The 27,641-nt window shown below is 33.1% G+C and overlaps 1 protein-coding gene across 2 annotated transcripts in view; it reads right to left on the bottom strand.

Annotated features, from left to right (window-relative positions):
* The window catches only part of Zmym2 (zinc finger MYM-type containing 2), a 69,312-nt gene that overhangs the window by 7,566 nt on the left and 34,105 nt on the right, over positions 1-27,641 (bottom strand). The window contains exons 7-20 of one of the 2 annotated variants that reach the window (XM_046447616.2): positions 25,562-25,712; positions 25,001-25,116; positions 22,130-22,246; positions 19,848-19,998; positions 16,734-16,906; positions 13,730-13,895; positions 13,096-13,130; positions 7,715-7,844; positions 6,929-7,044; positions 6,133-6,304; positions 3,799-3,924; positions 2,882-2,976; positions 1,302-1,470; positions 968-1,119 (exon numbers count right to left, since the gene is read on the bottom strand). In XM_046447616.2, the coding sequence (XP_046303572.1) occupies positions 968-1,119; positions 1,302-1,470; positions 2,882-2,976; positions 3,799-3,924; positions 6,133-6,304; positions 6,929-7,044; positions 7,715-7,844; positions 13,096-13,130; positions 13,730-13,895; positions 16,734-16,906; positions 19,848-19,998; positions 22,130-22,246; positions 25,001-25,116; positions 25,562-25,712 (1,869 nt within the window). Of the gene's footprint in view, positions 1-967; positions 1,120-1,301; positions 1,471-2,881; positions 2,977-3,798; positions 3,925-6,132; positions 6,305-6,928; positions 7,045-7,714; positions 7,845-13,095; positions 13,131-13,729; positions 13,896-16,733; positions 16,907-19,847; positions 22,247-25,000; positions 25,117-25,561; positions 25,713-27,641 lie in introns of those variants that run through there. The other variant, XM_058580613.1, reaches the window with a different exon arrangement.

Raw genomic sequence — 27,641 nt, 5'->3', positions numbered from 1 at the left:
CAAAAAGTATCTGCATGAAGAGAGAGCAACTAGATGACAAAACACAGGGCTGGGGTAGGCAGAGAAACCCCCATTTTGACCTCTGGGCTAAATCTGTAGTATTTGTTCAGAGCTGGAGGTCATTATTTCAAGTTGATCTTTGTGTTTATTGTGGGAAACAGACTCAGATTCATAGACATGTGGATAGTTTACTTCAAACCCCTAAAAGATTGCCCCTTTTTACGATATATTCCCAAAGAATTAGTAATCAGGAACATATCATGAAACAGACCTTTTATACACAGAGCTAAGACATTTTTTGTACACATAGAGATCAGCATGGGTCTATAGCCAGAATTATGTGAATTCATTTATTTGTAAAAGAAATAAAGTCATCATAATTATCACCTATACACTGTGGCAAATATACAACTTTGTGACTAGTGGTAAAAGATGCATGAGTTTAAGCCTATCCATACCCTATTTTTTCCATTAATTCTTTTTGGTACACAGTCCTGGAGAACTTGAAAAGTTTTAGGAATATATATATACTGTGTTAGAATACAAACAAAAAAGTAGATGGAAAAGTCCTTTATAATATCTTGGTATTTCCAAATAAAAAATTTCTTTTTCATCCTTTCCTGTGCTGGGGATCAAACCCAAGGTCTCATGCATGCTAAGCAAGTGCTATGCCCCTAAACTAAATCCCTAGCTTTTTTTAAATTTTGAGACAGTCTCTCTCTAAGTTACCAAGACTGGATCAGCCTCTCAAGTAGCTCACTTAAATGCTTATCTTTCTTGGTAAGCCAATAAAAAAGTTAACAGAAAACTATCCTTAACATGGCAAATGTGGACTTTAGGCTCCATTATTTCATGACTTTACATAAGCCATCTCTCAATATTCTGGAAGCACATTTTCTCTCCAAAAACTACAACAATAACTTTCCTTATAAATGTTACATTTGAAAGGAGCCAACAAATTACTAACCTCCTGTATTCCAAGGCAGAGATAATAGATGCTGTCAGGTGCATAATTCTCTCCATTTGGTCGTCGGATCTCATTGACAAAATGAGCTAACCCATAGTTAAGCTCAGCTGTAGTATGAGACAGTAGATCTTCTTTTAATTTTACTGATTTAGCTAAAAAGAAATAGAAGTCAATAATTGTTATTAATTAAGTCTCACATAAGGCTAAGAAACTTCCTGAAAATGATTTATTCTTTAAAAAAAATGCATTTTAGAATTGTTTTGAACTACTTACTTTTTTTAAATGAAAATCAAAAGTTCAAATAGGACTTAGCAAAGTAAAATCAAACACTTACAAGATTTCAGCTCATCTAATACTAGAAGATCTTCATCAAGTTGCCTAGTTTTGACCCAGTGTTTCCAAGCATTCACACCATATGTGTATTTGAAAGGAAAGCTGCATTCTGAATTATCAGAACTATCGTCATGAGACTGGTATCCTGATACAGCTTTTCTCTTGGCTCCCTATTAGGAAGTAAAACACATGGCAAATGCGGACTTAGGCTCCATTATTTCATGACTTTACATAAGCCATCTCTCAACAAAGGCAAATTTAAAAAAAAAACATATTTATTTGCTTTAGAATTGGCTGAAATTCCTGAATCCGATAATAGATAGAATTCCATTTCAAGAAAGGTAACTAAGAATGTCATATTTCTAAACAAATCACTTTGTACAACAAAATCAAATAAAATATCCATATGGCCAAATGATTCTACGTATTAACTGAAGAACTTTTCAACAACTACCCCTTATAGGGAAGGACCATTCAACTTCTTTTCACCTTTTTTCTGTCATTAGGAATTAAATCCAGGGCCTCATGCATACTAGGCAAGTGTTCTGTCACTAAGCTACATTATCAGTTCCCTCCTTTTCTTTTCCTTTTTTTTTTTTTTAAATACTGGGGATTATACTCAGGTACACTGCCTATGAGCCACATCCCCAACCCTATTTTATATTTTACTGAGAGACAGGGTCTCATTGAGTTGCTAAGTGCCTGGCTGTTTTGAGGCTGGCTTTGAACTCGAATCCTTCTGCCTCAGCCTCCCAAAGCCACTGATATTATAGGCGTGTGCCACTGCGCCCAGCAACTTTTCACTTTTTGATGACAGTTTGCAATACAAAGTTCTTCATTTTACTTCAGTCCAATTTAATTTTTTGTCTTTTCTTTCTTGTACTTTTGGTGTAGATGCCTGCTACAAAGTCATGAAAACTTAGACCTGTGTTTTTTTCTTCTAAGAGTTTTATATTTTTAGTTATTGTGCATGGGGTCATATAAGAGTTCACCTACACCCTAAAATAAACAACTCCTTTTTCAGTTTTTTTCTCTTTTGTGGGAAATTTGTGAAAGCTATCTTTGTTACAGTGTCTTTTGATCTTGCCTTATGTTGTAAATCAGAAACTTGTTGATACGAACAATTACCATGTACATTAGTTTACATTACATTTAGTTTTGGTTTACATGAAGAATCAAGTGTCCAGCATGTCTTTCTCTATGTTGGCATGCTTAAAAGAGACCACATACCAAAAAAACCTGACTCTAGTCCTTGTTAATTAATCTCACCGAAAGTAATAGTAAAAAAAGGAGTTCACTAGAAAATAGTCTAAATTCCTCTCAAAGAACTGAATTTACTTCGTTAAACAACTAGTTTCTATTTTGACCTTATGTCAAAATAAATTTTAAAAGAAAATCTAAGTAGTCATAATATTTGCTCTTCTTATATGACATTGACACCGCTATTACTTAGAAATAAATTTGTTAGTCTTAAACCTAAAAAACACTCTTATCATATTCTCAAGCACACAAAATGATCACTATATCTTATGTGCCTATACAGATATTAAGTAAATGCAAGAATGATATTAAATTTTGTACCTTTTTTTTAGATCGAGGTCTGGGCTGTTCCTCATATTCTTCTCCAAAAACAGGTGGTAATAAAAACTCATTTTCCATATCAAGCTCCTCAGCAGCTGACAATTAAATCAGAAAAACTTATTTCAAATGCAAAGCCACAGGTTTCTGTTACATAAACACAGCCAACAAAGAACCTGAGAAGGTGAACAAGTATTCACACATGGAGATAAGCTGAGTTGGGATGGGGAGTAGATGAGTTGCTGTACCTAACATGATCTCTGAGTTGTGATAAACGCTGTTCAGATTCCTAAAAAAACATATATATAAAGGATATCAACAGGAATTTTCAAAAATAAGTACAAAATCAGAAAAATTATTACAACCTAAAATTCAATTATAAGATCTAAAAAGTTACAGTGTAAATGTTTCAATCTATTAAATCTTCCCCAAAACAATGTTTTATACCCTACTCAATGTGTTCATTAGTCATTCCTACATTTAGAAAATAAATACTGAAAAATGGAACATATTTCTTTTACAAAAGACCTGAAGTAATTTTCCCCTTAAAAGTGAATTTTCAAAAAGTCTTAAGTAGAATGTTATTTGTACTTTTTAAACACATAACTCTATTCTTTGCTCTATCTTCCAGACTTTCTATAATTCCAGAATTTTTGTTTTTTTAAACTCAAAGGAATCACTTTTATATCCCTACAACTCAATTCTATGCATTATTTTGAAAGCTAATTGTTAAGTTTTATTTGGGTAGAAAAGAAAAAAGACTGGGGATAGCATAGCTTAGTGGTAGAGGGAAATTCTAGTATCAAAAAAGAAAACATAATTATGAACAATAGGACAATGACTTGAACATTAAAAAAAACAACAATGATTACAACTACAGTTATAATCAGTTAATTCAATAATCAAAGTATTTTGAGTACCTCTGGGAAAATCTATCTCAATATCCAAATCTGGTTCATACGGTACATCAGGCATGTTGGACTGTGTCTCTGAGTCAGAGCTTTTAATGAGATCTGAACCAATTATATCACTTTCGATAATTACACCTGTAATTAATCCAGAATTTCATTAGAAATCAAAATAGAAAACTACAACAGTATCTATATTTAATCTGCAAAAGGGAACTCATTTAATTATAAATGCAATACAAAAATACTTAAAGGAAAAGGCATATAACTATTTTAACATGTAAAATACTGAAAAAACTAATTTTAACTGCATGAAAACTGTCAATGTGATAAATCTGAGCTGTCCCTTTTCAAAAGTTAATAGGTGTGCTCTGATGGTAAAATAATTCCAATATGTACTGTGAAAAATCTCATCAGAAATACACTAATGAGGGGTAAATAATTGCAATTTTCAGCTAGGTGTGGTGGCGTACACCTGTAATGCCAGTGGCTTAGGAAACTGAGGCAGGAAATTCAAAGCCAGCCAACTTAGCAAGGTCCTAAGTACTCCTCGGTTCAATCTTTGGTACAAAAAAATAAAAACAAAACAAAAAAAGAAACCCTGCAATTTTTAGATACTCTTTTTGAATTCTGACCTAGAAATCTCCATCATTCAATATATGCTTATACACAACTTCTAATGTTTCAATTGCTTGAAGTTTTTGTGCTGTAATCAGTAATGCACAGAAATGTATTTTATCCTGTACATACTACAGTATGATTAATGGTGGAGGACAGAAAGATAAATAGACACATGCACACAAACTGAAAACAAAGGTTTCAAAAATCATTTACCCACTCTATAAAGGATTCATTGATATTCACCCCCACTTTTTTTTTTTTAAACTGGGGACTGAACCCAGAGGCTCTTTACCACTGAATTACATCCCCAGTCACTTTTACTTTTAATTTTGAGAGACTTTCACTAAATTGCTTAGGGCCTCACTAAGTTGCTGAGGCTGGCGCTGAACTTGCGATCGTCTTTCCTCAGCCTTTCAAGTTGCTGGGTTTTCAGGTGTGAGCCACTGTACCTGGCTCCATGTCATTAAAAAAAAAAAAAAAGAATACTGCTAACAACCCACTAAATTAATCTCACAACAACTTATCACAATGCTTCAAAAACTACTATAATTACAAAATACACTCTACATTTCGATTGTTCTCTAAGGTAAAGGGAATTAGGCATCTCATGATTCAAATAGAATGCTGGGTGTCACCAGAGGGATAAGGACAGGAATAAACTGTACTGTTCGAACAGAACTACAGACAATACACTCACACAGAATCATGCTTACCATGTGGCAAGCAGTGTTCTAATAGAAGGTAATCGACTTATCTTAAAATAATGCAAATTATTTTATTAAGAAGAAATTAAAACAAAATTGGGGATGAGAGTTTGTATCATTTCAAAAGCTTACTGCAGATTAGTTTTATATCTATGCTGCTCTATTAACAATCATGAGTTGGTTCTAATAGTCAAATCCTGTTATAATTAAAACAGGGAGCATAGGGCTGGGGATGTGGCTCAAGCGGTAGCGTGCTGGCCTGGCATGCGTGCGGCCCAGGTTCGATCCCCAGAACCACATACAAAACAAAGATGTTGTGTCCGCCAATAACTAAAAAATAAAAATATTAAAAATAAAAAAAAATAAATAAAATAAAATAAAAATTCTCTCTCTCCCCCTCTCTCACTCTTTAAAAAAAAAAAAAAAAAAAAAACAGGGAGCATAAACCAAGTGCAATACGTGCTTTTAGCAGCTACTTGGTAGGCTAAAGCAAAAGGATTAATTAAGCCCAGGCATTTGAGCCTAAGCTGGGCAACACAACAAGACCCCCATCATCTCAAAAGCAAATCAAAAATATAAAAATAAAAACAGGAGCCAGGCCTTGTGGCACACACCTGTAATCCCCGTGGCTTGGGAGGCTGAAGCAGGAGGATGGTGAGTTCAAAGCCAGCCTCAGCAATAGTGAGGCATTAAGCAACTCAGTGAGACCCTGTCTCTAAATAAAATACAAAATAGGGTTGGGGATGTGGCTCAGTAGTTGAGTGCCCTGAGTTCAATTCCCAGTACCCACCTCTCCACCCACCGACCCCCCAAAAAAAATCCCCAAGAGGATAAAAATTCCTGCATTGGAGATTGGGCTTGGCAGAAGAGGGTACTAAATGTAGATGAATGGTGCTAGATGTAGAATGGATCTCTTAATATAAAACACATTCTTGTTATTTTTTTCTTTACTCCCATATCAAGTTGAAGTACAGTAAGACACCAAAACCCATGAACCACATATTGACATATTGTAGCTCACTATTGATGTTGGATGTCTCTGTTTTCTCCTCATCTTCATTCATCATATCTGTCATTGTAAGCAACTCTGTATCAAGAGGATCTGAAGAAACTTTGCTTTTTAGCTCCTCAACTGCAGCCGGAATTTTCTCAGTGCTATCCAATGGAGCAGGCAGAAAAACAGGAACGGGCACCTAATTAACCAAAGCATTTAATGTTAACGTTAAAACATTAAAAGGATCTCCCCTGCCCTCACATTCACTTTGCTACATCATCCATTTTACAATGTCATACTGAATAAAAGCTTTGCAAAGAACACATGTCAAAACTAAGATGTTACTGTAACAGGAAAGCCCAGAATATAAACATCTACTTTTTGAAATAAAATTTTAGAGAAAATAATTTTTTAGATATTTCTGTCTCCCAGGGTACAGCCAAACTCGACTGACCAGTGTTTTAAGTATTAAAAGTAATGTGAGGTGAAATATAATGTTATTTTATATGAAACTGATGTTCCAGTTTTAAACTTTATGGCTTCACAAATATTCCTTTTGAAAATGAACCCAAATATAAAACATAAATGCACAGAGCAGACAGAGACATTTGCTAAACATAAACATCTCTCTCACGGATGCATATACATAGATTAAACAAAAAGTATGATTACCACAAAGATTCAACCAAATCTAATTGTTGAAGAAAGGTAAACATAGTTTAACCAGCTTCATTAAGCTAATAATTCCAACTACATTACTTTCCCACCCATGCCTGATAAAATCTCAAAAAAAAAAAAAAAAAGAGCTTAAAATCTGACTTACAGGAACAGGAACTGTAGTAGGAACAGGAATATTCTGGCTGTACATGTGCATAGGTACTGGGATATACACAGGCACGGGAATAGGCACTGGAACATATTCTGTCTTCCAATTATCATCTAAAAACAATGCACATATGTAAAAAACAATATTAACTGGCACTTAATCACAGCTGCTCAATGTTAAACTAATTAGACAAAGAAAAACTTAACTATCATCCATTTAAAAGAAATTCCTAGTTTTTATAAGATTGCTTAAAAACAACAAAACAGAAACCATTTTTAACTTAGAAAAAAGAGAAACTATTTTGTTTCATATTTGGTGAAAGAAAGAAAGAAATAAAAAACTTTAAAAGCAATATAAATCCAGGCACTCTACTAGCCTGTCCCTGCTGTCCCCACCAATTAAACAATTAAAATATAGACTACATAGTAAATTTGATGAAAAAATATATTTTTTGATTATTTCATTTCTTTCTGACAGGAAAGAAAGTTACCATTATAGACCATAAAGATATGACTTCTCAGAAGTAACAACACAATTTTAGCAGGTCCAAGAAAATTTGTTGTGGTATTTTTTCACTTTTGATGTATCAGATTGGTTAGTCATAAATTATTTTAAATGATGCTACATTCAAAGTAATATTCAAAATTAGGTAAGCAAAAATCAAAATAAAACAATGAAATGACCCAAGATTTTCTCTGTAGCCTATCATTTCGGGGCAGGGGGACATATCATTCAAGTGAGTTTTGAAGTATAAGGAAGCATATAGGTCAAAATTTAAGTTACCTGTCTGACAAGATTTGGTCTGCATGTGAGGCTTACAGTAAGTAGCTTTTGTCATTGTTAAAGGTTTGCAAAGAACTGCTTTGTTCTTCATCTCTTTGTTTGGTGTTGGAGAAGGGGGTGGTGCTGAACCCTAAATAGAAGCAAAGAGAAACATTTCACTTTTTCCTCTATTTTTCATTACTCCTGAGTTAATGAATATCTGATTTCTACACCCAAAGATGGAACACACAAAAGTCAAAGGGGATAATGAAATTATACCATTCATACTAAGTTCACAAGTTTTAATCTGGGAAGATCAATGCGAATCTATCCTAACAACTGATAAAGTTATAGGAATTATTAATTCTGTAGGTCTCACTTTCAAATGATATCGTCAGCAAGCTTTTAGGAAAATATGAGAAGACAACACTACTTGAGGTACAAGAGGTACAAAATCATAGCTGTAAACCTATACTGTGAAAATAATTAAGACTCTTCAATATATCTTAATAAACGTTCTTACAGTTATAATGGCTGATATTCTAGCTCCTTCTAATTACACAAAAGCTTAATATGATACTAAATTTGAAATGTAAGAAAAACAATGCGAAGAATTACCACAGGAATTGTCAAACTTTAAGTTGTATATTTCCCAAGAACTGCAATGTTAGAAACTACATCTAAAGATCTACCCATAGGGACTAATGGTAAAGTATTCTTCATACCACCTATATTAAGGAGGGAAAGTAAGTACAGAATACTTATGCAGCCAATCCTAATTATTCAGGGTACTTATGTTCTATATAGTTGCCCTGAATGCTGAATTGGTGAATATTAAACTGCTGCTACAAAGAGGAATGCAAGGTTACCAAAGCACATTTTCATTAACTATTCAACACTTAACCTTGCTTAAAGACACTTTAATATGGACTAAGGCATTATCCAACAATAAAATTTTGAATGCAAAGTTTTCACCGTAAGACAGTGTTCAATTTCTAGAGTGAAGCAGTTGTGGAACGAATCCCAAAATACTTCAGACACCATCCATGCCTTTTCATCCTACCTTCTATGGTAGGACATACAACTCAAGTTTTCCTCTTGAAGTGTTTTAACCTCTGTATGTCATTGGGGGTTTGTACTTAAAAGTTGTTCTTGGCACTGGTGCACAATGGCAAAGTTGTACAAAACTGAATTATTTAAAGCCAAGGGTTTTGAAGACTATTTTCAGGTTTGTTTGCCAACAACCTTGTAAAAAAAACAAGCCAGTCTCATTAGTATTGAAAACTAGTTCTCCCACATAACCCTTATACTGTATAACATTTAGATAATAGATGTAGTGTACTGATCCCCAGAACCCACCTCATCTTCAAGTTCAATTCTTAACATGTTTCAAACTGAAAAGCTCACGATGTTGCAACAATGTTATTTGCTATGCTTTTTGTAATGGGTCATTATCTCATATATCCACAAATTTTGTTGCAGTAGGTGTTACTTCAGCTTTTGGAGTGATCGGCAAATTTGTTCTTCCTTTCTCTGGTTGTACTGTTGATTCATTAATACTGAATTCATATCAATTGCATTCTAACTTATGCCTGAATGAGACTTATTATCTAATACACATATTTTCTCCATAACGGACATTACAGCTTTCTTATATTCAGGGATACTTGATAGCACTTCCACATCATACTTGTGGACCCTGGGAAATAGCAAAATTACAAACAAAAAGCACCAAAAAAATAAAGCACTAATTAAATTGTAAAAAGGACATTTGTGCACAACATGAGAGCTGAAATGGGAAGGCACAGCATTGTCTTGATCTATCTCAACTGGAACACATGTATCAGGTGACTTAAAAATTTTTCTGCAAATGATTCTCAAAGGACACTACATATTAATTTAGGATTACAAGAAAATTCTGCAAAATAGACAAATTCACAAATACAGAACCACAAATGATGAAGATTGATCATACTTAAAATTTTTTTATCTGTGACTTCTTCCAGCCCTCCTAGAAGATCTTTGTTACTGCGGACTGAACCCAGGGGTGCTTAACCATTGAGCCCTTTTTATTTTTTTTGAGACAGAGTCTCACTTAAGCTGCTTGCTTAGGGCCTTGCTAAATTGTTGAGTTTGGCCTCAAACTCGTGATCCTCCTGAGTCACTGGAATTACAGGCATATACCATCATGCCCCACTGTGAGGGTTTTGGTGTTTTTTTTTTTTTTTTTTGAAGGTATGGAAGGATGTGAACTGTTTATATAGCAGGTAGCCCATTAGTTACAAATTAGTTACGAATAATATATATGACCAATGAGGCTGGCACAAAGATGAATTTATGCCAGATTTATCAAATGTACTAATCAGATCTAAGAGAGTTCTGTACAAGGAGCTAGTGAACTTGGTGCTAACACTACTGCTGTGGAGACCTGGGGCAAGTCAACCTCCTTGAGCTCTTTGATTTTATACTTGAGAGGAAAAACTTACCAAAAGTATTTACTATATACCAGGCACTGGGTAAACTTTTTCTAACTGAAATAACAGGGAAGTCCCAAATCACAAATATCCTAGAACTGCTTAATGTTCCACCCTTACCATTCTGCAAATATTACTTCATATCAATGAACTATGCTACCTGATGAAAAAACATAAGACTCCAACCTCTGCTGTAGAATATATTTTGCTTTAATGCTTGTCAACAAGTGGGATCTATAGCTACTTATGCTGAATATGGAAGGATCCAAACTAATGAAAATTATAATGACAAAATCTACCATCTGTTGAGTGCCTGTTATGTGTCAGGAACTATGTAAAACAGCAAAATCTTATTTCATCATTTTAAACACTGCAAGAGGCAGGTCTCTATCACTACCATTTTAAAGATGAGGAAACAGGGGATTAGGAGTTACGTAATCTGTCAAGGGTCACAAAGTTAAAAAGTTCTGAAATTAGAATTCGGATAGATTCATCTGATGTGAAAGCCGATGTTATTAACCACCATACATACTACTACTATGAGGTCTATAACAAAACAGCTACAATGTTCAGTATTAGTATGTGACAAACCTGATGTGGGTACAATTTTCATCTTGATCTTACAAATAAGGAAACATACAACAACAGTAAAATAACTGGCCGCAAAATTATCTAGCTACACTTTGAGGCATATGGGTGCATATTCCAAAGGTTTACAAAGGAAAAATGGAAGGGCACTTAATAATACAAATGCAATAGTCACAATGGCACCCTGACTTTCCTTCCTCTTCAAAAATGCACCCCCCATCTCTGTCATATAATGCAATTTAAACGCTGTGGGCAGAGAATGATGTTTAACATTGTGCTGGGAGAAATCATTTCTTGAAACCTTGGTCAAAACCTTGCACCTCTGAAACAGGGTTAAAGAAGTGCCTAATTGGCTGACTGCACAAAGATAAAAAATAAAAGCTGAGCAAGGTAATCCTAGCAAATGAGGTAGGCTAAAGCAGGAGGATCACATGAAAGTTCAAGGCCAGCCTTGGCAACTCAGTGAAACTGCCTCAAAATAAAAAGGGCTAGGAATGTAGCTCAGTGGTAGAGCACTTGCCTAGCATATGCAAGGCCTTAGGTTCAACCAGCAGGACCATTTAAAAAAGGAGGTGGGGGAGAGGAAAAATCATTTTTATATTCTTTATCAAGGGTGAAAATACCTGGTGTTAACACCAGATAATTCAACTGAATACTTTAAGTTCTTCTGATTCTCTGACTTAAAAATGTTATTTCACAAAGAGTAGAAAGGGGAAAGCAAAGAGAAAAAAGCACCCTTGCTTTTCTAGGACTACATCCAGTTATTAATATCAAAACAAACACCGAACAGAATGAATGTAAAAACACTGATCTTTCATCTATAGTCATCCTTTAGTACGGTGGAGGGGGCTGATTTCAAATCCCTTATATAAATATAAACTGCTCTATTTGTCTAAAACCTAACACACACATCCTCCCACGTACTTTAAATCATCAAGATGACTTATAATATCAAATACAGTGTAAAAGCTATATAAATAATTGTTATACTATTTTGTTTAGGGAATAAGGGAAGGGAAAAAAATGTTTGTGCGTGTTCAACACAGACACAACCAGCATATGCCTAACTATACAGTGCAAGACAACAGGCAAACAATACTGGAGTACTAGAGAGAGACAAAGTATCTAGGAAATGATAGGAGGCTATAGCACGGTGTGCCTACAACATCATTTCATTCATGTGAATTCAGCAGAATGTCTGGCATATGGCAATTTTGTTTCTTGAAACTTTCTGGAATTCTCCATTATTTTCAATCCTAGTTTGATTGAATCTGCAGATAGGGAACCCAAGGATATAGAAGGTCCATTGTGTAAGGTGATTCTCAATCTCTGCTTACATATTAGAATCACCTGAACAACTTTTCTAAAATAAGAATTTCTGGGTTGGAAACAAGATATTAGAAGTCCTTAAAAACCTACTAGGTGATTCTTACTATAGCCAGGAACTAAAAACTAAAACCGCTCACTCATCTAGTCTTTTTTACCACAGCAAGCACTAGCCCAGAGACTAATTGTGATGCCAATTAGTGATGACTCGTGAAGGGCTTCCCTTTGAATAAAGATGCTAAAAATTCCAGCAAACAAAGCATAAAGAGACAGTGCCTCTGTTCTTCAAAGTGTGGCAAAAGCATTACTTTTGCTCTTTAGCAGTCAATACATACAAAAGGCCACTTTCAATTACAAAACTCACGGTAATACCAGAGCAGAATTTGATGCAACACCAAAAAGGGAGAAGGGAAAAAAAAAAAAGACTAAATACAAGATAAAGTGGGAGGAGGAAAAAAAGGACACATGGTATTATTTCTCAAATTTAAAAACTCACAGTTCCTAACACCAACATAGAGCATCAGATCTCTACTTTAAAAATACATTATCTGGTTCAGTCTATCCTTTCAGTCTCACTTTCCATCATTCAATCAAACATCCCCTTCCAAGGTTGGCCCCAATGTACAGTTCTGTCAAATACATGTGTGCTGTGCACATTACTATTCCTCCTACTTTTCATACTATCTACCTGAGAATCTCCTATCCATCTGTTTGCAGTCAGCTTATTCATTCTTTGGGAACCATATATAGCACATCATCTCAAGCATATATTATAAGAACTTCAACTCAAATGCCATTGATATGTCTATCTTCCTCATATGGCAAGAGGCTGGAATTAATTCCACTTCTGTTTCCTAATATGTATGAAAGTCTCTGGTATCAGCTGAATACTTCCAATGTCTCAACAAAGGAAATAAGAATAGCTTATTATTATAATCACATTACATTGTCCTAATTATTTTTCCCTAACATTATAATATCACAAACTGAACACTCTATTTAAGCAATACTTACTGTCATTTTGGTTCTGGATGTCTGACAGCCCTGATCTAAAAAATAAACAAACAAACAAAAAAACTTAAATAAGACAAATATCATTTTAGAATTGAAGATGTTACTGAAGAAAATATTTAAAATTAGTTTAAGAATTTAAAATTTAAGTAGAAAGTATAGTAATACAGATTTACTAGGTAGTTAACTCTTTTCTCATTTTTCCACCTCTGAATATAACTGCTTTGGGGAAAATCCTGTTTGTAGATGTAGTTCTTAAATAAAATAAAAAGTAATAGCTTCTAGAGGGATTTTGTTCCATTCAGCCTACCCCATGCACATATAATTTGATAAACCTGTTTTCATTTAAAGTTACAAAATGCCACGTGGTTGATAGATTTTTTTAAATTTTTATTATAATTTTATTCAGCTTCTCTCTGGTCCAACTAGGCCCTATTTTTTTCAACTAGCAAGAAAAAAACTGTATCTATTAAAATATCACATGGGATTCCTCCTTCTAGAGAAACCATGGAATTTAAGTTGCTATTAAGCCATCTCCAAAATCAACTATTCATTATCAGTGCTTTAAATTCATTCAACACTAAGAAAATAAACTGATTCACAGGATTTTAAAGTTCCCACCTAAATTACTACATACCATAATGTAAATTTTCAGGTCCTTTCTGAGTTGTCATGTTGGGCTCATTTTGTTGACAATAAAAACGTAACAAGCAGTGTTGATCACAAAAGTGTTTCATTTCCCCACGCCACTGCACTCGCTCTTTAAGAGTTCCTTGAGATTTACAACAGTCACACCTTGCAGCCTTAAATTAAAAAGAAATGACTTCAGATGTTTCGAATCACAATATTTAAAATACCACACATATAAATTTATCAATGATTATTGTCAAATGTGACAAAATAATATCTGATAAAGAAAAAACATCAGGTCATACCAACAATTCTCTCTCTCTCTCTCTCTCTCTCTCACACACACACACACACACACACACACAAAGGAAAAAATTGGAGTCATTCTCTAACTGATAGTAAAGTCCCTACATTTACCATAAGTCAAGACTAGGATTATAAAGATGGATAACTAACATACCAAATTAATACAATCCATTTCATTATTTTTTAATAATTTAGAGGGCCTTATTAATAGATTAGTAAATACTCCTATAATTATATTAATTTGAAATTTTCTAATTAGTTAACAGATTTCCTAGCTTATTTGTACAAGACCAGAGTAATTTTGAAGTAAGCTCTTCTGATGGGAAAATTAGAATGTTAACTTTAAGTATTTTAGTTTTTTAAGTTTAATGAAAATGTAAAAAGTTAACATACTGATATAATATTAATAACAAGATCTTTATTTTTAAAAAAACAACTAAATAGTTATCTTTAAACCAGCCTGATCTACATCTAGCAATCAGCCCCACATGGTTCACAGTTTAACATAAAGGGGGGGGGGGGGGAGAGACACACTGAAATTCATACACAATTACACTTTATAATGCCGAGTCCAATAATCTAGGGACAGATATTTTTACTTTTATTTTATAAATTTATCTCTCGATTTTGTCCATGTTCATACTTAACAAACATCTTCTTCATCAATAAACGGACCAAAAGATAAAAGTAATTAATTTCAAATATGGTTCTTTTCATAATTGTTTCTGATGTAGAAATAAATTACTATAAATTTTAAAACTGATCTCCAGTTTAACTAATAACTAAGAAATTGATAGAGCAACAAATATTAAATATTCTGTAATTCCTAATAATTGTGGCTGTGGCTTTTCATGATTGCTTTAAATAATCTAGAGTTTTATGCTGTGGGTTTTGAAATCTGACTTTGTTTCAGATGAAGTTCTATAAATAAATATTTTATTAAAATTCCTAGTCAGGAGGGCTGGGGATGTAGGGTCAATGGTAGAGTACTTGTTTAGTATATGTGAGGCACCTAGCTATAAAATAAATAAATATAACCCCCTGTGCTGCTAAATAAACACATATATACAACATACTAAATATTGGAGAGAAAGGTACATTTGTGTGCATAAAACTAAGTTTACGACCCTCAAAGAAACATTTTATTGCACAAATACTACCTACAATAAGAACAAACCACTGGTTTAGACCCTTACACAAATGAAAGTGACACAATGTTTGTGACTTTGTCCTCTCTGTATTTCTAATATTTGAACCTGAACTTGAAGAATTCATTCATTCAGAAGCAGGAGTAAAATAATGAAGTAATTTTTTAAAAAAATACACCAAAATTCTCAATCATTTTACCTCTGACAAATTATCTTCCTTGTTATTCATAAAATATCAGTTAATTTGGTTTTAGATAGTCAATCATTTTAACACTAATCAACTTTCATAATGTGAACTAAATAACAATTTTATTGTTTGTTTCTGTAGAGATATCTATCACAATTTTGAAGTCATGGTATCTATCATCACATGCAGCTGCACATGGAGCTTTAGCATTGATATGGCTTTCCATGTTATCAACACAGGAAAATTAATAATTTTTTCTTGGTTAATATCCAACCACCCAAGTCCAAATTTATATTCATTTTCTTATACACACACACACACACAAAAAAAAAAAAAAAAAGAAAAAACTAATATAGTGGGCCAAAGGGGACTTAAAGTCTGACTTTTTAAAAGTAGATTTTCATACAAATTACAGTAAATAATTTTTAATATCAAAGAAAAAAGTAGATTTTCATAACACACACACAAGAGTTGAGGAATATGATGCCAATCCCCAAAAACCAAATGCCGAATGTTTTTTCTATTATAAGGAGGCTGATTCATAGTGGGGTTGGGAGAAGGAGCATGGGAGGATTAGAGAAACTCTAGATAGTGCAAAGGGGTGGGAAGGAAAGGGAGGGGGCAAAGGGGTAGGAAAGATGATGGAATGAGATAGACATCATTAGCCTAACTACAAGTATGAAGACACAAATGGTGTGAATATACTTTGTATACACCCAGATATGAAAAAATGTGCTCTATATGTGTAATATGAACTGTAATGCATTCTGTCATATATATCAAATTTGGGTTGTGGCTCAGTGTTAGGGCACTTGCTTAGCGTGGATGAGGCACTGGGTTCGATCCTGAAGACTACATAAAAATAAAGTCACAGTGTCCATCTATAACTGAAGTGTGTGTGTGTGTGTGTGTGTGTGTGTTTATTTATTTATTTGTTTATTTATTTACTTATAATGCTATACCAAGTTATAAAGAACTGAAATGCAAAATAATGTTTTGTTTTGTTTGGCAGGGAAGAGTACTGGGTATTGAACCGAGAGGTGCTTAACCACTGAGCCATATCCCCCAGATATGAGACAGGCTCTCGTGGAGTTGCTTAAGGCCTCGATAAATTACTGAAGCTGCCTTTGAACTTACAATCCTCCTGCCTCAGCCTCCTAAAATGCTGGATTACAGGCCTGCACCACCACACCTGGCTGAAATGCAAAATAATTTTAATGAAAAGTATCCAGGACTGGGCCTAAAATTTGTAGATTTTAAAAACAAATGTTACTATATTTATAATTACAATATTTATTAAGGTAGTTTGTTAAAAAACTGGGCAAAGTCTGAATTTATTGCCAAAGTAATAAAAATCTAGATTTACTTGCCTTATAGTACCAATCCTGAAATTTTTTACAGCAGTCTTCACTGCAGAAATCTCTCACAACACCATCAAGTTCTTTAGTTGCTCCCTTCTTACACAGCTGAGAACAATAGTTGCAGGTAACACACCTTAATCCTAAACGCCTTGCAAAATCCTGTTTGTATAATAGTTTGCAGCCTGAAAAATATAAGTTTTAAATATTAAAACAAAAAACACATGAAAAGTAGATCATTAGTTTTAGGAAGTATCTAATAAATTCACATATAAGTCCTTTCTCTCCCAGTCAAAACTCTAAAATCTATCAACACCAACCTGTAAAAACTGGAATAGAATATGGAATATTCTATTATTATAATATTCTATTATTCAAAAACATTTAATGTGTTGGTTCAAACAATACTTTAAGATATTAAAATCTAGTAATATCTCAGAACTATTTTTTAAAATTTTTTTAGTTGTTGATGGATCTTTATTTTATTCATTTATTTTTACGTGGTGCTGAGAATTGAACCAGTGCCTCACACATGCGAAGCTCTATCACTGAGTGCTCTATCACTGAAGTGCTCTATCACTGAGCCACAACCCCAGCCCGGAACTATTTTTATTTGCTCCATTAAATAGAATCTAAGTATCAGAGAAAGCAAAACACAAACAAGCATTTTAGAGAAATGAATAATGCGGAGTGCTAACAGGCTCCAAGTAAATTTACAGACATGTTCAGCTAGCTAGGTAAGCATTTTAGTCAAATTTTCTAGCTTACCTGTTACCCTACATCAATCCTTCCAAGAAGTACAAATGGTTTACTGACTTGTCCAGAGAAAATCCTATTATCTATTCTCTTAATAAAATAACTTCTTTTACTTAATGCATATAAGTATTAAGAATTTTCACAAATCTAATAAATGCCCTATAATATCTGAGAATTAAATGATCTTCCATATTGTACTCATGACTGTGCTACGTAAGTAGAATGACTTTTTATTCATTTATGTATCTAATGAAATCCTACCCATCCTATAACAACAAGCACAAAGGACACCTCCACAACAAATTGTCCTCAACTTAGTTTTAAATTATCTTTCCTACTTGTGAACATGAATTGCAATTTTTTGTTTTTTGTCTTTGGGGTTTTGTTGTTTGGGTTTGGTTTTTTGTCTCTTGTTTTTTATTTTAGGTACTGGGGATTGAACCCAGAGGCATTTAACAACTGAGCCTCATTCACCCCCCACCCCCCCGCTTTTGTGGATAGGGTCTCACTAAATTCCTCAGAAGCTTGCCAAGTTTCTGAAGCTGGCTTCACCATCCTCCTGCCTCAGCCTCCCAAACTGCTGGGATTGTAGGTGTGCGTCACCACACCTGGCATGAATTGTAATTTTTTATGTAATAAATTTTCAATCATTAGTATTAAGACTTTTCTGTTATTTTTGAATTACTTCAAAGTACTTTTAAAAATTTACCTTTATTTACTTTATCTACTTAGATTTTGGTGGTAATACTAGGTATGTTACTTCTGAGGTTTGAGCAGAAAACTAGGTGGAGTAAGAGAAAGCAAAAAATGGCATTTCACAGGGAAAAAAAACACATCCTTTTTAACTTCTTATTACCCATCTAAAATCTTAAGTCCTTCCAATAGAAAATTATGCTCTTACATGTCAATCATCAGTCTGCTACTCTCTAATAATTTTAGTAAAATACATATGAAATATAAGTTCATTGACGTATGTGAACAATTAACATCAATGTGTTCAGACCTGTGAACCAGGAAGACTGTTATTGCACAAAAACTTAGGTGTAAAAAGAAAAATTTAGAATTAATCTTAATATTTTAGGATTTATCATTTTTCATTATACCTTTATTCTTAAACAGTAGTAAAACATGGTTGCCTTTAATTCTAGGTGAAATGTACCAATTAAACCTAAATAGAATGCCTTATTTTATATATAGTACCTTCTTACAAACATAAAATATTAGATGTGAAAAGTATATATAATTGGTGCCACTAGTTGAATGGCCTCATAAATCTTACTGACTTTTCATTCCCTATTGCTAGCATCAAGAATTTTCCAACCTTTCTCTTGCCCCAAACTAGTAATAGAAATCCATAGAATAAGTAGATCTAGAAAAAAAAAATCATCACTGGAAAACAATAGGTGAAGATAGAAGATAGGAAAGCTAAAAGCTCAGTGACTTGAGCCAAAGACAGAATAAAAAGTGAAAGCCAGCTTAGAATAAGAATGTGACATTTGAGAAATACATGACAAGAGCACAAAAAACCCACAGCTACAATCCTGGTTCATATCTCTGGAAAGGCAGGTTTAGAGTTCATTTCTATAATCTGCTGCCTGGCACCAGAGCAGCAAAAACTAAAGAAGAGAAGAAAGGAAATTCTTGAATATGCCTATAACAGAACCCAGAATATCTCCCAGGCAACCCAAATTAAAAACTTAAAATTTTCCCACTGTAATGCTGTTGCTGTAAAAATGTGGATTTTTTTCTCTCAGATTAAGTGTTCCTTATCTGAAATACATAAGGACCAATTGGGTTTCAGGTTTTAGAGTTTGTTTGTTTTACTATTCTCAGATTTTACTGAGCTTCTCTAATACAAAAATCCAAAATCTGAACTACTCCAAAATCCAAAATTTTAGGAGCATCATGTTGACACTTAAAAAGTTTTGAATTTCAGATTTTCAGATTAGGGATGTTCAACCTATATATTGAAAACCTTTGAAGGCTAGGCAGTAAAAAAAAAAAGCCAGGTAGGCACATGAAGCGAATGAACAACTGTTCTAATTCACTTAGAAAACAAACTTTCAGGCCACAATGTATAGGTTCAGAGATGGCATGGTATCATAATGCTTATATTTGAGTCTCAAAACTTCCTTGTAATGAAAAAGTGGTTACCAACATTTTAGAGAGAAAACCTTGAGGCCCAGAGGTCTAAAATACATATAGAATACAACAAAATAAGTAAAAAAGTAAATTCAATTTTTTTTTGTTCAGCTATATTAAAAATTGTGCAGCTGGACATAGGTACTCATATATTTTTAAAAATACTTTGGCAAAAAAAAAAACATTAAATATCAATAAAGTTATGAACAACACTGTATATACACTTGCCTTCACTACAGAAAGGTCTCTTAACGCCAGAGAAATTTACTGTTTCATGAAGAGTCTTCTCCTCTTGACAGTATTCGCAATATGTAACTATGCAATGCAACTTCTTATAGTCATCTGAACAAGTTTTGCTGCAGAACTGATGCACTTTGTTCTAAATGCACAATGGGAACCTTGGTGAGTATATGACAACCACCTCAATAACAAATTTCAGAAATAAACAAGCTACTTTTATAGAAACAAAGTTAAATCATTTACCTATTTTAATATAGTATCCTTGGGTATACATTTCCTATAGGCCACAGACACCTAGTTTAACCAATTCACTGCTAAATATAAAACAGCTCTACAAAATTCAACACCATTAATCACGCTGAAACAGTGAAAGTATCACTATAATAAGATGGCAATCTGATATTTCTAACAGAATTTGATAAACAGGAAGGAAACAATAGAACATGAGTAAGTTACAGAAAGATGAGAATTATGGTACTGATAACATTTTCAGTCAAAAGGAGATTTGTTTGAGTAGATTCAATCACCTTTCTGTCACACCATGATACATTCCTGTAACAGATCTATCACAGCCAAAGTATTCAATTTGGTGCTATCCCATTGTGTGCTGTGAAACTTGAGACTGAGTTGGTTTTTCCTTGATTAGAACACGATTTACTAATTATTATTTATCCTGGCCCCAAACCCATAATAGCCAAAGCTACTTTTCAAATACCCAGTCAGGTAGTTATAAATAAACAAATGAAAGCTACCCAGAGGCAGGTTTTTTTTCCTCCCATTATTAGTGGAGGATACAGGTTACGTCTAAAACATCTACCTAAGAAATCTGAAGATCAAAATAAGCAAGGTGAAAGAGCCTAGGTATAAACTCAAAATAGTTAAGATAATCATCCATGGAAAGTTGCACCCCACCTCCCACCAAAAACAAGTTGCCCCATTATAAATATGTAACTCATAAGAGGAAAAAGGCAACAAAGAAACCACAACTGCCAACATGGAATAAGTAGCAGCAAGGGGAACTGAACTCTCAACATCCTGAAGGACAAGACAAGCTCTCCTTCAGCCTGCTTTCAACACTTGCATCCATGTAAATAAAAGCAACACACCAAGATTCCAAAAGTTGGGGAGCACTAACAGGTACATGGTGGGAAGGACCTCATTTTCATCTAGTATTAACAAATTCGATCTAAGATCTTCATGTCCTAACTGACAATATTTTATGTGCTTTACTAATTGCTTTCCTCATTCCCTCATTCCTTTATTCTCTCTTCTTGGGTCTTCAACACTTTTTCTGCTATTACTTAAAGAGGGTATTAATGCTAAAAATCATCACTGGATGCCAACAACAGTCTCAAAAAACCAACTGATTTAAATGCTCTGGAGAAGCACCAAACAAAATAATAAACTAAAAAAATTTCTAGGCACTGAAGTGATGGAATTTCAGATTTCCAACTACTTTAGAAATCACAAAGTTCAGTTTTCGGTACCACTTTTCACCTAAGACTTCAGATACTGAGTGACCTGCCAACAATTACTAGTAAATTTTTTCTCAAGGCAATCCGTTGTTAGTTCTAAATCTTGTGCAACATTTTATTACCACCTTCCACCCCATACTGTCCTCAAAAGAATGAAAAGAAAGGAAGACCAAAGGTAAGCTTTGCTCAAGAAACCAATGGGCAATCACAGCAGCTTTGTCCATTTATCCATCTCCTACTGCCCCTTATGGAAATAAAAATCATTCCCGGAGGTGCTAATGGCAAAAGGACACAGGCAAAGTTAAATTAAGTACACGGATAAAGGTACCAGTGATAAGGAAGGGAAAATAAAGTTAATGTTAAGACCCATACTCCTCTATTCTTTTATGGAAACAATTCATACAACATTAAATGACAATGTGGTATGACTAACAAATCCTTATTTTTGTAGGTACTGACCAGAATGTATTATAGCTCTGAGTTAATATTTATGAGACCAAGGAGAAAAATAGAAAGAATTGTCATACAAGATGCTCTAGGTAAGCAACTAAACAAAGGAGAATTCTGTACTCTCTTATGGGCATAATATATTGCAAATATGACTTCAAAAATTTTTGCTTAACCCATAAAGAAATAGCTTGGGTTGATTCTACTCCCACATAAGTACATAAGCCAATCATCACAAAATCTGAAAAACATGCCTACTAAGAAATAGGTCTTCTTATGAAAATACTAGTTATTTTACTTAATTTTCATTTTAGCACTAGATAATATACATAACAAAATGTGACTTGCCTCCCATTCCAGGATTTCTGGTTTTGAACAAAAGGAATTTTTACAGTAGTTGCATTTCAACTGAATATCACTTGGTGCTACAAATTGGCCATTTGGAGATGACTGCATGCTTAGAGCCTAAAATAAAAAATAAAATAGACTGAGCCTGGCGTGGAGAATTACTACTTATGATTACTATGAAAAATCTAATGTGTATAGAAAGTCATATATATCTGTTAAATATTGTTGCAGCACACAAAACTATATTTCTGAATTTTGTTTTTAAAAATTATGCTAACACACTGTTTTATACAATTGAAATTTATTCTTTTTATACCAAAGGATTACTATTTACCTAAAATTTTAAAATATATACAGGAAAAAAGAAAATACAATTCAATTATGGTTTATCTTCACTTGAAAATGTAAACAATAATATTGAGGTTAATTGCTCAAGTTCTGAACTAGCAAATAAAAGAAAGAAACCAAAAAGCCACAAAATTTAAAAAAAAAAAAAACAGGTCTTGTTTTCTCCAAATATCTAATTTACTAATGATCTGTCTCACTGCATCACTACCTTAATTTTCATTTCAAGTCCATCAGTGATGTTACAACCTATGTTACTATTCACACTAGGAATTTATTTATTTTAGCTTTTTTACTTAAAAGAAAAAAAATTTTAGTTGTAGATGGGACACAATCCACTTACTAATTTATTATTTATTTATTTAAAATGTGGTGCTGAGGATTGAATCCAGTGTTCCATGTGTGCTAGGAAACACTTTACCACTGAAGCTACAACCCCAGCCCCTTATTATTTTTCTTACAGTTAAAACAACTTACAGATTAAGATAGGACACAAGCATAGATGTTTTTAAACATTATTTTCTAATTCTTAATCTGAGTGGTAATTAAACTGGTATATAATTAACATTCTTTTGAGCCACATCACATATTACACATACATATTATATATAATCTGAAGGTACAGTGGAGGGAAAGATCTTTTTCATTTTTAAACATCTGTATGCACTACAACACAATTAAAGTCTGTAGAAAAAAATACAATATAGCAGATTTAAGACATTAGTATCAGGTGAATACTAAAAGTAAAATGAAAAAAAAAAAAACATTATCCTTAGAGGTACCAAAAGAATTGAACCTCCTCAAGGTTAACTATTCTTTTAAAACAAATGGTGTACATTATGGTCTGAATGTCTACAATCCTCCCAAACTCAGATATTGAAATCCTAACTTTCAATGTGACAGAATTAAGAGGTGTTTGGGCCATCCTATTGATTTTGTTAGTGCCTTTAAAAACCATCTAATAAAGGAGCTTGTTTACTCCTTCAACCACATGAAGACATATGAGAAGACACCCCACTGAGAAAAGGGCCTTCACAAGACAAAAATCTACCACAGCACTATCTTGGAATTCCCAGCCTCCAAAGCTGTGAGAAATACATTTCTGTTGTTTATGGCCTATGCATATTTTGTGATATTTTATATATATATATAAAAATATTAAAATATTATATTTTGTTATAGCAGCCAAAGAATACTAAACTGTTCTCTTTCAAAAGGAAAAACACCTAATAAAGACACAAAGTTCAAATACATGGTTTGCTTTCAAGATTAAATTAAAAAAAAGTCGCCTTTCTGTTTAACAACTTTTTATTATTCATATGCCAACAGCAATAAGGCTGTATATAGAATTATCTGGACGCAATCTTCAAAATTAAGAGCCTAAATTAAGTATTTCTTTAAAATATACAAAGACAGGGTTATATCAAATCATATAGTTTCAATTAAAAAAATTAGTTAAAACATTTTCAATTACCAGTTCAGTTTACCCAACATCAAAAAGACAGTTTAACATCTGACAGGCAGCATACACACTGTCCTTTTCTCCTTGAATTAACCATTATTCCTTAATTTCTAGTTAAGAAAAGCTAAGCAAAAAAAAATTACTAAAAGAACTTATCAAATGGCCATGATCTCAACTTCTAAAATAAAAGTTTAGTCTTGAATGTGACTTATCATCTTAATTTAGTGAGTATATAACTTAACAAAAACATTCACTTGGCTGAATTCAAAGCAACCTAAAATTAAATGAGTTTATAACTGTTGCAGTAACTATTGTAACATACTTAAGTGACTATATTTTCAGGTTAATAAACATAGAGCACAGTACCTGGAATAAAGTAGAATGTTGGATGAATAAACTCATGAAGCATGGCTTTATGCACTGGTTTGAATCTTTGGGCAATACCCTGAAATTTTCACATACAACAGGTAAACCTACTAGTACTACCTAACTAATGCGTGACTCCCCTCTAAACTATGCCTTTCTTTCCAGTGGTCAACAAGGTTAAATCAACACTATCTCCTGAGATTATCCGTATTCCAACTCTGAAGAACTATGTCAGAAAGTACATTATATTTACCAACACAAAATATGGCTCCCTGAAATTGATCCTATATTACATTTCCAAGCTAAATAAACCTACATACTTCACTCATCACAGAACAGAATTCCCCTTCAGATTCACATTTTATTCAAACCATCTAATAGGAAAATACTGTATGTACATGGAGCAATGAGTTCAACTATATTAAAATTTCTTTTCCTTTTAAATGAGTTCAACTATATTAAAATTTATTTTCCTTTCTATTATTGTAACAATTCAAAAGTCAATCACATTCTTGTGGGTGAAAGAAACTGGTAAAGCCAAGTCTTCTATGACTCATTCTAGAATCTTCACCCTCCCATTTGATCCTCAAAAAATCTATATAAAAATTAACAGATAACAAGGATAAAAGAATATTGCACTGATTATTTTCTATGCGTATTTAATTGGGGTTGGGGGTTATGCAAAATAAATAACAAACCTGAAACTTAGCCACACAACTGGAATTGCAAAAGTTATACAGTTTTCCATCAGGCATTGTGGCTTGGTATTGAGGTAAAGAGTTTCGCTTACAAAAATGGCAAATAATTCCCAAACCTAGGAAAGAAAAGGTACATATCTGATTTCTTTATAAAGTAATAAAAGTTTTTTTTAAACTTACAAATGACATTTAAAATCCTAAAAATAGAATCTCCTATAAACTATTTCTTTTATATTTGTGCCTTAAATATTCAAGATTATTTTTTAAAATACTGTCATAAAAAAGACTGGTATTATCTCTCACACATACACATATACATCAAAATTTTTGTTTTAGATAATTTTTGGATGGAACAACAATTTTAGCTAAGACAGATATGAAGAGTACTTCAATAAACTGGAATGATCAAATAATTACAAGTTTGCAGTAAATGGTATGATAATAATAAATTTAAGTTCAAAAAAGTAGTTTAAAAACAAGTATAAAATCAAAATTATAGAGCAGTTACTTTTTGAGGAAAAAAATTAAAGTTCTTTAACTTTTCAAATACCTGAAACTTACTTTGTGATTTTGCATATTTTGTCTTGTGACTATTCATGCAAGCGGTTGAACAATATGGCTCCATATATCCATTAGGACCTATACACTGAGTCATATCAAAAAACCTGCACTGAGTTCGGCATCCAGTACAAGTTGTCAGTTTTCCATATTTCTAAAATGTAAAACATAAAAAGGTCATTTTTTTAAAACCACATATGAACTAAGAAAAACATAGTCCTATTTCTCATTACATCTTTCATCTCTATAAAACACTTTTGTTAATCTCTTATCAGTTTTAGAAGTCTTCATCTGGATTCAAAGAATTTGCTGCAACAATTGCTATATTAGGTTCAAACCAAGAATGGTTGTTAGGTAACTGTTCTTCAAAAATGTTTTCACTAACTTAGTTTAACAGAATCTCTCCATACAGATAAATAAAAACTGAAAATCTAGAAAAAGCAGGGTTTTTCTTTTTAACGCTTCTTTTATTATTTGACAGAAGAAATTAAAGACTTAATAATCAAAAGTACTTCAAAGCAAGAATTTGAAAACTTTTAAATCCTTTTTCCACTGAGCAACTATGGTTCCAAGTTTTGTTTTTTGTTTTTTTTTGGGGGGAGGAGGGGGCGACGGAACGTAGCTTAAAAAACGATTAAGCAGCCAGGCACACTGGTACATGCCTGTAATCCCAATGGTTTAGGAGGCTGAGACAGGAGGAGGATCCAGAGTTCAAAGCAATTTAGTGATGCCCTAAGAACTTGTCACTAAATAAAAATATAAAAAAGGGCTGGAGATGTGGCTCAGTGGTTAAACGCTTCTGGTTTCAATCTCCAGTGTGCACACACACACAAACACACAAAAGATTATAATCATTTATGTATATGTAAAAACCTCATAGGTCATGGTAACATATAAAAAAATTTAAATGAAAAAGTTTAACATTCAAAATGATTTCTTATTATTAAAGTCAATATAATCAATTAGTAGATTATAACACTAATACTTTTGGCATGGAGAATTGATTGACAGTGAAGCAACTTGAAAGAAATAAGATAGAGTAGGAAAGTAAGACCAAAGAGGATACTTCAAAAATTACCAGGACAGGGGCTGGGATTGTAGCTCAGTGGTAGAGCACTTGCCTAACATGTGTGAGGCACTGTATTCAATCCACAACACCACATAAAAATAAATAAAGTTATTGTGTCCATCTACAACTAAAAAATATATATTTACATTTAAAAATTTACCAGGACAAAAGAAATACTGTGAAAATACATACAGTCTTACAAATATACAATTCAGATAAACTGGTATGTCTATATTTAAAAAAAAAAATTTCACAATCACAATTAAAAAAAACTATGGAGCTGGGCATGGTGACACACATCTAGTTTAGTTAGGAAACTGAGGCAGCAGGATTGCAAGTTTGAAGCCAGCCTCACAAACTTAATAAGACCATCTCAAAATAAGAAATAAGAGACCTAGTATCAAAAAAAAAAGGAAAGAAATGAATCAAAGCAAACATGAAAAGCAAGTTTTTAATCCATTTTGTCCATCGTCCCAGATGTGGAACACCTATAGAAATTGAGCAACAAATAAACCACTTATATATATGTGAAACTCTAAAATAATGTTTTTACAGTTCTAGTCTCTTAAAAAAGTGAATGATTTGATCATTTGAAACTATTTTTAAATTCATTGTGAAAATGCTTAAACATTACTGAAAAAGTTACTTCTAATGTTGAAATGAACAAAATATTATGTACACAGCTCATACAATATAAAAATGTATTCATGAAAGTATTTTCTAAAATGATATTATCATTTTATTTCAAGGAATGCATATATTTAAAATTATCATGGGGCTGGGACTGTGGCTAAGAGGGAAGGCACTCGCCTTGCATGCATGAGGCACTGGTTCGATCCTCAGCACCACATAAAGATAAAATAAAGATATTGTGTCCACCTCATAACTAAAAAAATAAATATTGAAAAAAATTTAAAAAAATAAAATTATCAATGCTCCAAAACAGCTGTTCTATAAATAGGAGACTGGGACAATGTATACTGCACAGTTATGTGTGATGTACTGCACTACTGC

Source organism: Marmota monax, unplaced genomic scaffold (assembly GCF_021218885.2).
Source record: "Marmota monax isolate L192 unplaced genomic scaffold, Marmota_monax_Labrador192_F-V1.1 WCK01_AAM20220418_F8-fsc00043, whole genome shotgun sequence".
NCBI lineage: Eukaryota > Metazoa > Chordata > Mammalia > Rodentia > Sciuridae > Marmota > Marmota monax.
Note: the sequence above shows the minus strand (reverse complement) of the source record. Positions and strands in the feature narration are given on the sequence as shown.